The sequence below is a fragment of the Perognathus longimembris genome, chromosome 26, assembly GCF_023159225.1.
Source record: "Perognathus longimembris pacificus isolate PPM17 chromosome 26, ASM2315922v1, whole genome shotgun sequence".
Taxonomy (NCBI): Eukaryota; Metazoa; Chordata; class Mammalia; order Rodentia; family Heteromyidae; genus Perognathus; species Perognathus longimembris.
The window spans coordinates 9,237,326-9,248,645 of NC_063186.1; the positions used below are offsets into that span (position 1 = coordinate 9,237,326).

Sequence of the window (11,320 nt, forward strand, 5' to 3'; positions counted from 1 at the left end):
CCATCAGCTTCTGCTTGCTTTTGCCGCCTGCCAGTTAGCATGGCATCTTTACAGCAGTGCTGCTGCTTGGTTGCAAACTCCTCGCTCCTCTACACAGTAATCCTTCCATAATAGCCAGGGCTTCCAGTGCTTTCTCCCCTGGTTAGCCTCCTGTCTGTGCTGTCGCGAGCTCTCTAGCCACACTCTGGCTTCCTTTTAAGGACATCATGCTTTCTCTTCTCTACTTAACACTGGTCTTATGATTAAGCGTTTCTAGATTCCCTACTTTTTCCCTCTTGCTGATTGCTCTGCAGCACTTAATCATCTTTTTGTGTGTGTTTGTATAACTCATTTCTTGTCTTATCTTCCCTCTTATTTGTATGCTTCGTGAGATAGAAGTACTTACTGTTCTGTTCAGTTCTACAACATCCACAACTAGAGAGAACTAGCATTTAGTAGCCCTTCAGTAAGTTTTGTTTTTTGTTTTTGCCAGTCCTGGGGCTTGAACTCAGGGCCTGAGCACTGTCCCTGGCTTCTTTTTGCTCAAGGCTAGCACTCTACCACTTGAGCCACAGTGCCACTTTTGGTTTTTTCTGTGTATGTGGTGCTGAGGAATCAAACCCAGGGCCTCATGCATGCTAGGCAAGCACTCTATCACTAAGCCACATTCCCAGCCCCTTCAGTAACTTTTGAGTGGATCTATCAGATGATGAATCTGCCAAGTACTTAATAGAAATATTGCACCATACAGTAGAAGCAGTCAGCTTAGTTAAGGACTTCAGTACCATGATCAGTATCAAGAGTAAACAGCCAGGTATCAGTGGCTCATGCCTGTAATTCTAGCTACTCAGGAGGCTGAGATCTGAGGATAATGATTCGTAGCCAGCCTGGGTAAGAAAGTCCATGAGACTCTTATCTCCAATTAACCACCAGAAAATTGGGAAGTGGAATTGTGGCTCAAAGTGGTGGTAGAGTGCTAGCCTTGAACAACAACAAAAAAAAGCTCAGAGACACTGCTCAGAACAAGTATGAGCCCCATGACTGACCAAAAGAAAAAGGAGTAGAGAAAATAAGCTGTGTGCTGGTGGCTCATACCTGTAATCCTAGCAACTCAGGAGGCTGAGATGTGAGGATCATGGTCAAAACCAGTCCAGGCAATAAAGTTCTTAAAATTCTTATCTCCATTTACCAAAAAGCCAGAAATGGAGCTGTGGCTCAAGTGGTAGAGCACTAGCCTTGAGCACAAAAGCTCAGGCCTTGAATTCAAGTTCCAGGATCGTTACCAAAAAAAAAAAAATTAAAGAGAGAGAAAATGTGAGCAAACATTAGTTGAGCTTCTGATCATTGTCTACAAGTCATGCACCAGTGGTTCAGTCTTGTAATCCTAGCTCCTCAGGTGGTAGAGATCTTAGGATCACAGTTCAAAACCAGCCCAGGCAGAAAAGCCTGTGAGACTCTCTCCAATTAACCACCCAAAACCCTGAGGTGGAGCTATGGCTCACGTGGTAGAGCACTAGCCTTGAGTCAGAAGGCTCAGGGACAGTGCCCAGGCCCCGAGTTCAAGCCCCAGGGCACACACAAACATGCACACACATGGTCCAGGTGGGATATAGATACTCATACACACACATCATATAGATAGAATTGTCAAGCCCATGGGTTCTCTAGGCAAGTGCAGTTTAGTGATTGATCACAGCTGTGAAGGAGGGGGGGCAGAAAAAAACCTGTTACTGCTGTTTACGGAAGCTCCAATAGCTGTCCTGGAGGAGTTACGTGATGGCTGCATAGAATTCTATAGCTCTGTTGCCATACCATCAAGGTTGCTGCCTTACCAACCTTTTCAGATGGCATCTGTCTGGGAGGTCCCGGCTGGGAGGGCTGACATTATAATGTTGTTATCCAGCTTTTATTGACATATTCTTCAGCCCCCAGAGTGTAAAAGGCCGGAATGACACCTTTTACCTGACACCCGAGCCAGTGGTGGCCCCCAACAGCCCAATCTGGTACTCAGTCCAGCCTATCAGCAGAGAGCAGATGGGACAAATGCTGACCCGGATCCTGGTGATACGAGAAATTCAGGAGGCCATCGCCGTGGCCAATGCAAGCACCATGCACTGAGATGCTGCCTCAGTGATGGGCCAAGAAAAAAAACAAAAACAAAAACAAAACAGCCAGGAAAAATTGGACAGACTTTTACACTAAAGAAGAGGCCTCCATTTTTTTTCTTTTTTCTTTTTTACTCGTGTAGTTACAAAGCTTTTCAGGCTACTTCTGTTAAAAATGTAAAAGAAAACTTGGCCCCCTTTGCATCTTCATAGACCTACAAAAGACTCCAGGCCATGGGGGCTCTGGGTTTCCTGAGAGCCAGATGTCCTACAATGTGGCTGGTTGACATTTTTTTTTCTTCCCCCCTCCGGCTTGGGGAAAGGGCTTGGACTTGTCTAGGAGAAATGGGGCCCCTTCCCCCCTCTTCAAGAAAGATGGAATTAATGATGGATCGACCCCTCCAGAGACCATCTCCTCAGCTGGCTTCCAATCTGGACTGGCCGACTTCCCCGACCACAGAGAGAGCCGCATTCTTCCCTCCCTTGCTCTGATATCAATTTAGCATCCTAATGGAAGAAAAACGAGGGGAACTTCAATTATGATTTATTAAAGACAATTTCTATGACATCCCCCCCCCTTTATGACAAGTGACATTTTAGATGTTAAAGTAAAAAAAAAATTTTACCATGCCTTTTTTTTTTTTTTTCTGGCCGAACATGAGGCCTTAAACCTGAGGCTCCTGTGCCTGATGGAATTCTTGTAACATACACTCGTGTATCATATAAAGATACCACTCTGTTTCTCTTATGTATTCTTACTCTAGTTGTTTATTAAGAATGACAAGCACGTCTTTTCAACCTGCTGGTGAACAACGCGTCTTTATTTGGGGAGGCATCCGGAGGGACCGTGGAAACAAAGCCACGCTGGTTGAATCCTGCAAGCTCTTTGGGGGCGGAGCTCGGGGGTGGGACGCGAAACAGCCCTCGTTGCCCCTGGTGACGGCCCGCGGGGGAGGGCCATGCTACGCGCATGCGCGGGCTATCCAACCAACCGCTAGCTCCGTCGCCGCCCGTCGTTGGCCCCGCCCCCCGCGCGCACGATGCGCCTTGACGTCAGGGGCGCGCGTGCGGCGCAATGACGAAATCCTCTGGTTTATATTGGCGCGGCGCAGACTGTTGAGGCCTCTGCGGCGCGTTCCTCGGAGACACGCGGTGGCCATGGCGGACTACCTGATCAGCGGCGGCACGTCGTACGTGCCGGACGACGGACTCACCGCGCAGCAGCTCTTCAACTGCGGAGATGGCCTCACCTACAAGTGCGGGTCTTGGGAGGGGGACCCGCCTGGGCTAGGAGCGGGGGGCGGTGCGGCACGGTGGGCAGGGCGAAGGGGCCGGGCTCCACCGGAGCCTCGCTGGGAGCTGGCGGGCTTGGGGGCCGGGATCGGCGCCCGAGCCGTCTCCTGGGCTCGTTGTGATCATTCTTGAGCAGGGTTTGGTCCTGGGGGAGCCATTTCAGCCGTACTTGGGGTGTCAGCACTGTGGTTGGGACACGTGGGATTGATTGTCAGGGTGCCGGGCGAACGGGTGACAGCTCAATGGGAAGAAAGCCCCTTGTCTTACTTGACACCCCGTGGTCCGTCTGGCCCGTGACACCTGTGCTGTCAATGCCACTCCCTGCTCTGATGCCTTGTGGGGTGATAGATGGATTTGGAGTCTCGGGGTAACACCAGCCTGAGAGACCTACTCCCGCTTCGTTCCCTTCCCCTACAGCGATTTTCTCATTCTTCCTGGATATATCGACTTCACGGCCGACCAGGTGGTGAGTCTGAGGAGGCGTTGTGTTCTGCACTTCAAGATGGGACTTGGCTTTTGGCTACCGCACCGGATTGCACTTGGGGGTGGTTGCCTATGGATTTCTGACCCGGCTTGCCTGTCAGACAGGCCGTGTTTTGGGAGTACATGGGACGATGAGGAAGGCATTTTCTGTTTTCCACACTGGTGGGCTTTTCTCTTCCCCAGGACCTGACCTCTGCTCTAACCAAGAAGATTACATTGAAGACTCCACTGGTTTCCTCACCCATGGATACAGTTACAGAGGCTGGGATGGCCATTGCCATGGCGGTGAGCCCTATGGGCCGTGGGAAGACCAGGCTGGGATTCCCTATAGCTTCCTCAAAGACCTGCAGTTGAGCTTTTCTGATTGGCTGATTGTCACTTCATGTCTTCTTCTGTCTGTTCGTGGTGTAACAGCTTACCGGCGGTATTGGTTTCATCCACCACAACTGTACACCTGAATTCCAGGCCAATGAAGTTCGGAAAGTGAAGGTCAGAAGGGGAAGGGGCCAAGAGCCTTCTGGGAATTGTGCTGAGGTGGGGGGTGGGGGAGATGATCTGTTCTGCTAATTTAGGATCCTTTCTTCCTACCATTATTCAGTATTCAGTTGCTGAAGGGAGGGTCTGAAACCCTTTTCCTTAAGCCAGCAGAAGGGCCTCGGAGGCATACCTGGGGCCCGCCCTTATCTCTTGTCCTGTGTTAGTCTGATTTGGTCTCTGGCATTGCCCTAGTAGGAGACAGTTTGGCTAAGATTCCATACTTTAGACCAAGCATTTCACAAAAAGTGGTTTAGAGATGTAATGTCCTTTCTCACCATACTTTCCAGAAATACGAGCAGGGATTCATCACAGACCCTGTGGTCCTCAGCCCTAAGGATCGTGTACGGGATGTTTTTGAGGCCAAGGCCCGGCATGGCTTCTGTGGTATCCCCATCACAGATACAGGCCGGATGGGAAGCCGATTGGTAGGCATCATTTCCTCGAGGGACATAGATTTTCTCAAGGAAGAGGAACATGACCGTTTTTTGGGAGAGGTAGGTGCCACTGATAAAGACTACTGCCAGGCTTGGAAGGTGGCTTAGCGGTAGAGTGCTCGCCTAGCATGCATGAAGCCCTGGGTTCGACTCCTCCGTACCACATAAGCCAGAAGTGGCGCTGTGGCTCAAGTGGTAGAGTGCTAGCCTTGAGCAAAAGAAGCTCAGGGACAGCAACCAGGCCCTGAGTTCAAGCCCCAGGACTGGCAAAAAAAAAAAAAAAAAGTACTACCAAGTTCTCAACCCATGCTGAAGTAAGGAGGCTTCTGTTATCTATGCGACCTCACAGAGGAGAAACAAATGCCCAGCCCCATTTCTGACTGCTACATGGGGTTCCTGCACCTCCACTCATAGGCCTCTTAACCCCCAGCACACATGCTTGCATTCATGCTTTGTTCTTTACTGCTCCCTTCTTTACTACTTCAGTCGTGTAGGAACTAGCGGCCTGGGAAGGGTGGTAGTTTGGGTCTAGGTATGTGAACATCTTTGGGGTCCTCCCCTGTGGTGGGGCCAGATTTGTGGGGAGGCTTAATTTGACTAGACCAGCCTCCTGATTCTCCCTCCTACTAGATCATGACAAAGAGGGAAGATTTGGTGGTAGCTCCTGCGGGCATCACATTGAAGGAGGCAAATGAAATTCTGCAGCGTAGCAAGAAAGGTGAGTTCTAGAGGTGGGAGGGGCTTGGGAAAAACGCTAAGGATGTTGGGTGCTAGTGACTCACAGGTATAATCCTAGCTTCTCAGGAGGCTGACATCTTGAGGATCAGTGGTTCAAAGCCATTCTGGGCAGGAAAGTCCGTGAGACTCTTATCTGTGATGGCAATGGGTAGTGACACTGGTTCAGAATGGTTGAGTGTCTAGGCCTTGAATTCAGGCCCCAAAACTGACCAACGGGTGGGGGGGGGGAGAAAGAAAGAATACTCAGGGTCCTGCTTGACGACTTGCTGTGGTTTCAGGCAAGTTGCCCATTGTGAATGAAGACGATGAGCTGGTAGCCATCATTGCTCGAACAGACTTGAAGAAGAACCGGGATTACCCACTGGCCTCCAAAGATGCCAAGAAGCAGTTGCTCTGTGGAGCGGCCATTGGGACACACGAGGACGACAAGTATAGGCTGGACTTGCTAGCTCAGGCTGGTGTGGACGTGGTTGTTTTGGTGAGCTACTACTGCCGTCGGGGCGGGGGGGGGGGGGACAAGCAAACACCCTATCAGTCTAATAGGGGCCTCCTTCCTTGCCATCCCAGGACTCTTCCCAGGGAAACTCCATCTTCCAAATCAATATGATCAAGTACATCAAGGAGAAATACCCCAATCTCCAAGTCATTGGAGGCAACGGTAAGAAGAGGCTAGGGCCTCGGTGGGATTTGGGAATGGACAGGAGAGTCGCCTGGACCCCTCCAAGTAAGCCTTACCCTCCCTCCTTCACTGTAGTGGTCACTGCTGCGCAGGCCAAGAACCTCATTGACGCAGGCGTGGATGCCCTGCGAGTGGGCATGGGAAGTGGTTCCATCTGTATCACTCAGGAAGGTAAGCGTCTGCTCTGGCTGGAGCCCAGCCCTCTTCCGGAAACCGTAATGCGTCCTCCAACACGGGCAATGTAGGGCCCACCAGGCCTTTTGGATGGGTGACATGGCTGGAAAGCAAGACAAGTTCTTGTCACCCCTCACCTACCACTTCCCCCTGCCTCGCCTGGCCTCCTTGCTCCTGCTCTCCGCCCTCTCTAAACTCTGGTCTGTTTGTTTTATTTAGCGGCTCCCAAGATCCCTCCAGACTTAAAGTCCCACAGTCCCAAATGCCCTTCTACTGTCTCGGGCTGCTATAGTAAGTCCAGCCCGGCCCACTGGCCCGGCCCAGCTGCCCACCGCCCAGCTGCTTGGTTGACTGTAGCTGTTAGCTCCCGGGGTTTGTGGTGCTCCCGGGTGGGCAGGGCAAACCACGTGACAGACCATGGTTTTAGGGCAGCTTCGGATCACAGCTCCTTCCTTGGGGTCCACAGGGAGCCAGACCTCCTCCTCCAGGCAGTCCTTGCTCCGCACACCTATTCCGCAGGAGCCTTGCTTTTCCTTCCACGTTTTCCACTTGCCCTGATCTTGCTGGGCCTGACTGGGTGCCTCTGGTTTACTAACTGCACGGTGACTCCGCCCCGCCCCGCCCCCCGCGCAGGTGGGCGGGGCTTCCCCAGCCGCTACCACTTGCATGTGCCTGAGGCTGCCCTGGGCCCTGCACACGTGCACGCGCCTACGCAGGGGGTGAGGCCGGCAGAGCCATCTTGTACTGTGCAAGGCAGGTTTTCAGCCATCCCAGATCTCTCTAGCCAAGAGGCCGGCTGTCTTGGTGCAAGTGTAGTGCGCCTGCGTGCTGGGTGTGACCTCTCACCTCTCCTCACCAACACCACCCCACCTGCGTCTCCCATCTCTCCACAGTGTTGGCCTGCGGGCGGCCCCAAGCAACAGCTGTGTACAAGGTTTCCGAGTATGCCAGGCGCTTTGGGGTTCCCGTCATCGCTGATGGAGGAATCCAAAATGTGGGCCATATTGCCAAAGCCTTGGCCCTTGGGGCCTCTACAGGTGAGTGAGGCCCAGTATCCCAAAAGCACAGTGAGAACCCCCTTCTCTGTAGCATTGTGACTGTGCCCCACATCTGCCGTCTGTTTCACAGTCATGATGGGTTCACTTCTGGCCGCCACCACGGAGGCCCCTGGCGAGTACTTCTTCTCCGATGGGATCCGGTTGAAGAAGTACCGCGGTATGGGTTCCCTCGATGCCATGGACAAACACCTCAGCAGCCAGAACCGATACTTCAGGTGAGTCAGGCAGCGCCATCTGTCACCCCCAACCCTGCCCCGAGGCCTCTCCTGGTGACCACCTCACCTGTTTCTCTGCCCTTTGTTTTTTTGGCTACAGTGAAGCTGACAAAATCAAAGTGGCCCAGGGGGTATCGGGGGCCGTGCAAGACAAAGGGTCCATCCACAAATTCGTCCCTTACTTGATCGCTGGCATCCAGCACTCCTGCCAGGACATTGGTGCCAAGAGCTTGACTCAAGTCCGGTGAGCTGTACGAGCCGGGGCGAGGGTGAAGGGGGGCTGCGGTCCTCTAGACCCACCATCCCTTGACACTTGCTCCTCCTCCAGAGCCATGATGTACTCTGGGGAGTTGAAGTTTGAGAAGAGAACGTCCTCAGCTCAGGTGGAAGGTGGAGTTCACAGCCTCCATTCGTAAGCAAATCCTCCCCTTGGGTGGGAGCATCTGCCTCGCCCCTCCTCCCTCCTTCCCCAAACTCACAAGTGTTCTCTGCTTACAGGTATGAGAAACGGCTTTTCTGAAAAAGGATCCAGTATCCCTCCCCGCCCCACCCGTGTTTTTCAATAAAAGTTTGCAAAAGAATGATGATGCCTGGTCTGTTAGCAGAGGCCTAAAACCCTTGAGTACCGCACGGATGCAAGCCTCAGGCCTTGAGATTAAGGCGTTCCGGGAGGCTAGTGGTGCACACCTATAATCCTAGAGGCTTTTCTCCAGCCTGCTCTGCCTCCTAGGGAGGTTCTGCGAGAAAAACTGTCTTTTCTGTCAAAGTGTGTTTAAAAGTTCTTTCTTTGGCCTAAAAGTGAAAGAGGAACTGCTCTGTGGTAAGGACTTTTTTTTGGTATCAAACCCAAAAGTTCATGCTTGCTAGGCAAGTACTATTCCCCTGAGCTAAATCTCAGCCCTGATGAGGATTTTTGAAATGTAAGGTTTTATCTTAACTGGTTTTTCCAAGACAGAATTAAGACCTCAGAAGACAAACCTCCAATTGTGTAAGAACTAAAGAGGGTGGGTATGTTTTGAAGTAACTGTGTTACTCAAATTTCAAAGTCACCTTAAGTGATTTAACATCTTATCCTATTCAAACTAGCCAATCAGGAGCCAATTGGGAACCTGAGCTCAACCAATCTGAGCAGAGGGGTGCTGCCTGCTGCTTTAGGGCTAAGTAGGGGAGCAGCCTGCCTGCCCTGTGCTTGGCTTGCCACATTTTTACCTGATCACCATGCTATGCCCAGTGACCCCACAACACGCTCCATACAAAGTGGAAGAGGCTGATGACTGACAGTCTCAGTAAGCATAAACAGGTGTTATTAAAGTGCCAAGAAGGAAAGGGTCATGGAGGGAGAAGGCCTGTGTGTGCTCTGGGCCCTCCCAGACTGCTGGCTCGTGTGAATCACGCGGCATCTGGACCCAGATGTGTAAGTGAAGTCTGTCCGGGTGGGGGGATGAGAGCAGCTCCCGTCACTCGGCCTTCGTGACACAGGAAGTTAAAGGTGGCGCAGGCATTGGGCTGAGTGAGAGGAAAGGACAAACTTGGTCACCCGCCGGCCAGAGCTGCCCTGGGAGAATCCCACACCCCAAAGCCTACAACCTACCGTGTCCTGCACTTCCACCGCGATGCCCCGTTTCCTCATCGCGCGCAGCACCTCGGGGCGCAGGCGCTCAATCTTGTTTCCAGTGCCCACCACCACAATCTCTGCAAGAGAGGAAGGGGGCAGCTAGCCAGTCGTGTACACACGCACACACGCACACGCGCACACGCGCACACACACACCCCATACCTATCCTGGGCTCCAGCATCCAGAAGAGGGAGAAGCTGTCCTCCGTGATGTCGTGGTGAGATCCCACCTGTGTGAGGAGGGTGCAGGTCATTTATTCACCTGGCCCATCGAGTCACCCCCCACACCCACACACGGGTTCCCACACCAAGCTCCCCCCTACGGGGGGGGGAGGGGGGTGCTGCCGCTCACCTTCCACTGCACCACCGAGTTGGGGAGCAGCGCGCAAGGCCCCAGCACGCGGTTCCCGTTGAGGACGAAGCCGCGGCTGCTGTAGCTGTCGATGTACGTGGCCGGCGCGGCGTCGTGCTGCAGCAGGGTGATGCGCGTCCGCTGGTACAGCTCGTCGTCCGCGGGTGAGAGCCGGTGTCCGCGCCGCGGGGCCCTGCGGGTGGGGGGGGAGGGAGAGAGGTGACGGGACACCGCGGTGAGAGGGCGCGGGGCGGCCGGGAGGGAGGGATCGGGTGGGGGTGGAGGTGGGGGGCGGGGGGGTCTCACCATGGCAGCTCCACGCGCGGGCGGCACGGCGCTGGGCGCGCCCCGCACAGGCGGCGCAGGGCGAAGGCGGCGGCCATGGCGGGGGAGCCCCTGGGCCTCAGCGGGTCGGAGCGCGGTCGGGGCTACGGCCCGGCGCGGCGGCAGCGCCCCCCTGCGGCCCGGAGGGCCCGGCGCGCGCTCGTGCCCGCTGCCGCCGCCGCCGCCGAGCCCCGGACAGCTGGAGAGTCGGATCCCTCACCCCCCGCCCGCCCCCCACCCCACCCCGCCCCCGCCGCGGGGAGGCTCCGGTGTCCCCCGCACCTGTCCTTCTCCCCGCCCCGCCATCCCCGGGGAGGGCGGTGACACCTGCCCGGGGCCCCGATCGCCCTCCAGAGCGTGGCCCGGACCGCAGGCCCCCAGCCGGGCGCCTTCAGCCATGACGCTGCGGCTCCCCCGGGCGCACGGGGCGGGGCCGCCGCGCACCTGTTCCTCCCGGGCACACCTGGCACCGGGTGCGGTGCCAAGCCTGCGGGGCGGCCCGCCTCCCCCCTTCTCCCCCCCCACCCCCGCGAGCCCGCAGCGCCCCCAGCGCCACGCTTAATCCCCGGGATCTGGGGGAAGAAGGCGGTGTCGGGCGCCGTGGGCGGGGCGCACGGCTAAGGTTTCCACGGCGGGTCTGGGAAATGACGGCCCCTCCCCTAACCGTCACTCGCGCGACCGTTGGCGGCCTCGGAGGGGCGTGGCCGCGCCGGCGCCGCGCGCCTCGGGGGGCGTGGCCGCGCGCGGATTGGCTACGGCGGGCGCGAGGGGGCGTGGCCAAGCGGGTGCGCCTTAAAATGGCTGCAAAGCGGCCGCCAGCCCTAGAGCCAGCGGAAGGGCACGCCGCGAGCGGCGTGGATGGAGCTGTTGCCAGGGGCCACGGGGCCTGACGGAACCGAGCCGAGTGCGACGCGCACTACCCCAGCGCCGGCAGCGGTCACCCTGCGCTCGCCCGTCCCGCTCGCGCCTCCCGAGCGTCTCCCGCCCCCTGTGTCTGGATCCGAATCCAGGGCCTACTGGCGCCAGAGTCGCTGGCGCGGCGCGGCGCGGGGTCAGGACATCTCGGCGCGCCGGCCGTGTCACGGCCTCGGGGGGGGGGGGGTGTGCGGTGGGGTGGAAGGGGTGGGCGGAACGCCGCGTCCGTGCCCTCGCCCGGCACCCACGCGCCGGGGAGAGCTTGGCACCGTCGGGGGGCGGTGCTGCGTCTTCGCCAGGACCCGTCGGCCTTGGGTTCCGGGGACTCTGTCGCCGCGGTGCGTTGGGCCCGTTCGGCTCCTCTCCTCCCCACTCCGGACGCCGCGGGCGGGGTCACCGGACAAAGGCGCCCCGAGCGCA

At 56.1% G+C, this 11,320-nt stretch overlaps 3 protein-coding genes across 7 annotated transcripts in view; 2 read left to right on the top strand and 1 right to left on the bottom strand.

The window, feature by feature from the left end:
* The window catches only part of Qrich1 (glutamine rich 1), a 28,679-nt gene extending 25,797 nt beyond the window's left edge, over positions 1 to 2,882 (top strand). For all 4 annotated transcript variants that reach the window (XM_048334818.1, XM_048334815.1, XM_048334819.1 and 1 more), the window contains one exon: positions 1,905 to 2,882. In XM_048334818.1, coding sequence (XP_048190775.1) covers positions 1,905 to 2,097 — 193 coding nt within the window. In that variant the 3' untranslated portion in view covers positions 2,098 to 2,882. The remainder of the gene's footprint in view (positions 1 to 1,904) is intronic.
* Positions 2,883 to 3,179: 297 nt separating this feature from the next.
* Impdh2 (inosine monophosphate dehydrogenase 2) lies at positions 3,180 to 8,279 on the top strand. Of its 2 annotated transcripts, XM_048334831.1 has the most exons (15): positions 3,183 to 3,340; positions 3,795 to 3,843; positions 4,044 to 4,145; positions 4,275 to 4,349; positions 4,685 to 4,891; positions 5,462 to 5,549; positions 5,848 to 6,047; positions 6,137 to 6,227; positions 6,324 to 6,419; positions 6,642 to 6,713; positions 7,316 to 7,459; positions 7,551 to 7,695; positions 7,796 to 7,939; positions 8,024 to 8,107; positions 8,194 to 8,279. In XM_048334831.1, exons 1-15 carry the CDS (start codon positions 3,243 to 3,245, stop codon positions 8,213 to 8,215), a joined length of 1,617 nt encoding a protein of 538 aa, XP_048190788.1. In that variant the 5' UTR covers positions 3,183 to 3,242; the 3' UTR covers positions 8,216 to 8,279. The 2 variants fall into 2 exon arrangements, with proteins under 2 accessions (XP_048190789.1, XP_048190788.1); XM_048334832.1 differs by lacking the exon at positions 6,642 to 6,713 and having other exon boundaries at positions 3,180 to 3,340.
* Positions 8,280 to 8,972: 693 nt separating this feature from the next.
* Ndufaf3 (NADH:ubiquinone oxidoreductase complex assembly factor 3) lies at positions 8,973 to 10,084 on the bottom strand. Its single transcript, XM_048334868.1, has 5 exons — positions 9,968 to 10,084; positions 9,662 to 9,854; positions 9,473 to 9,539; positions 9,287 to 9,387; positions 8,973 to 9,201 (listed from the first exon to the last, which is right to left on the bottom strand). The coding sequence occupies exons 1-5, from the start codon at positions 10,042 to 10,044 to the stop codon at positions 9,085 to 9,087; spliced, it is 555 nt and encodes a 184-aa protein (XP_048190825.1). The 5' UTR covers positions 10,045 to 10,084; the 3' UTR covers positions 8,973 to 9,084.
* Between the last annotated feature and the right edge of the window lie 1,236 nt (positions 10,085 to 11,320).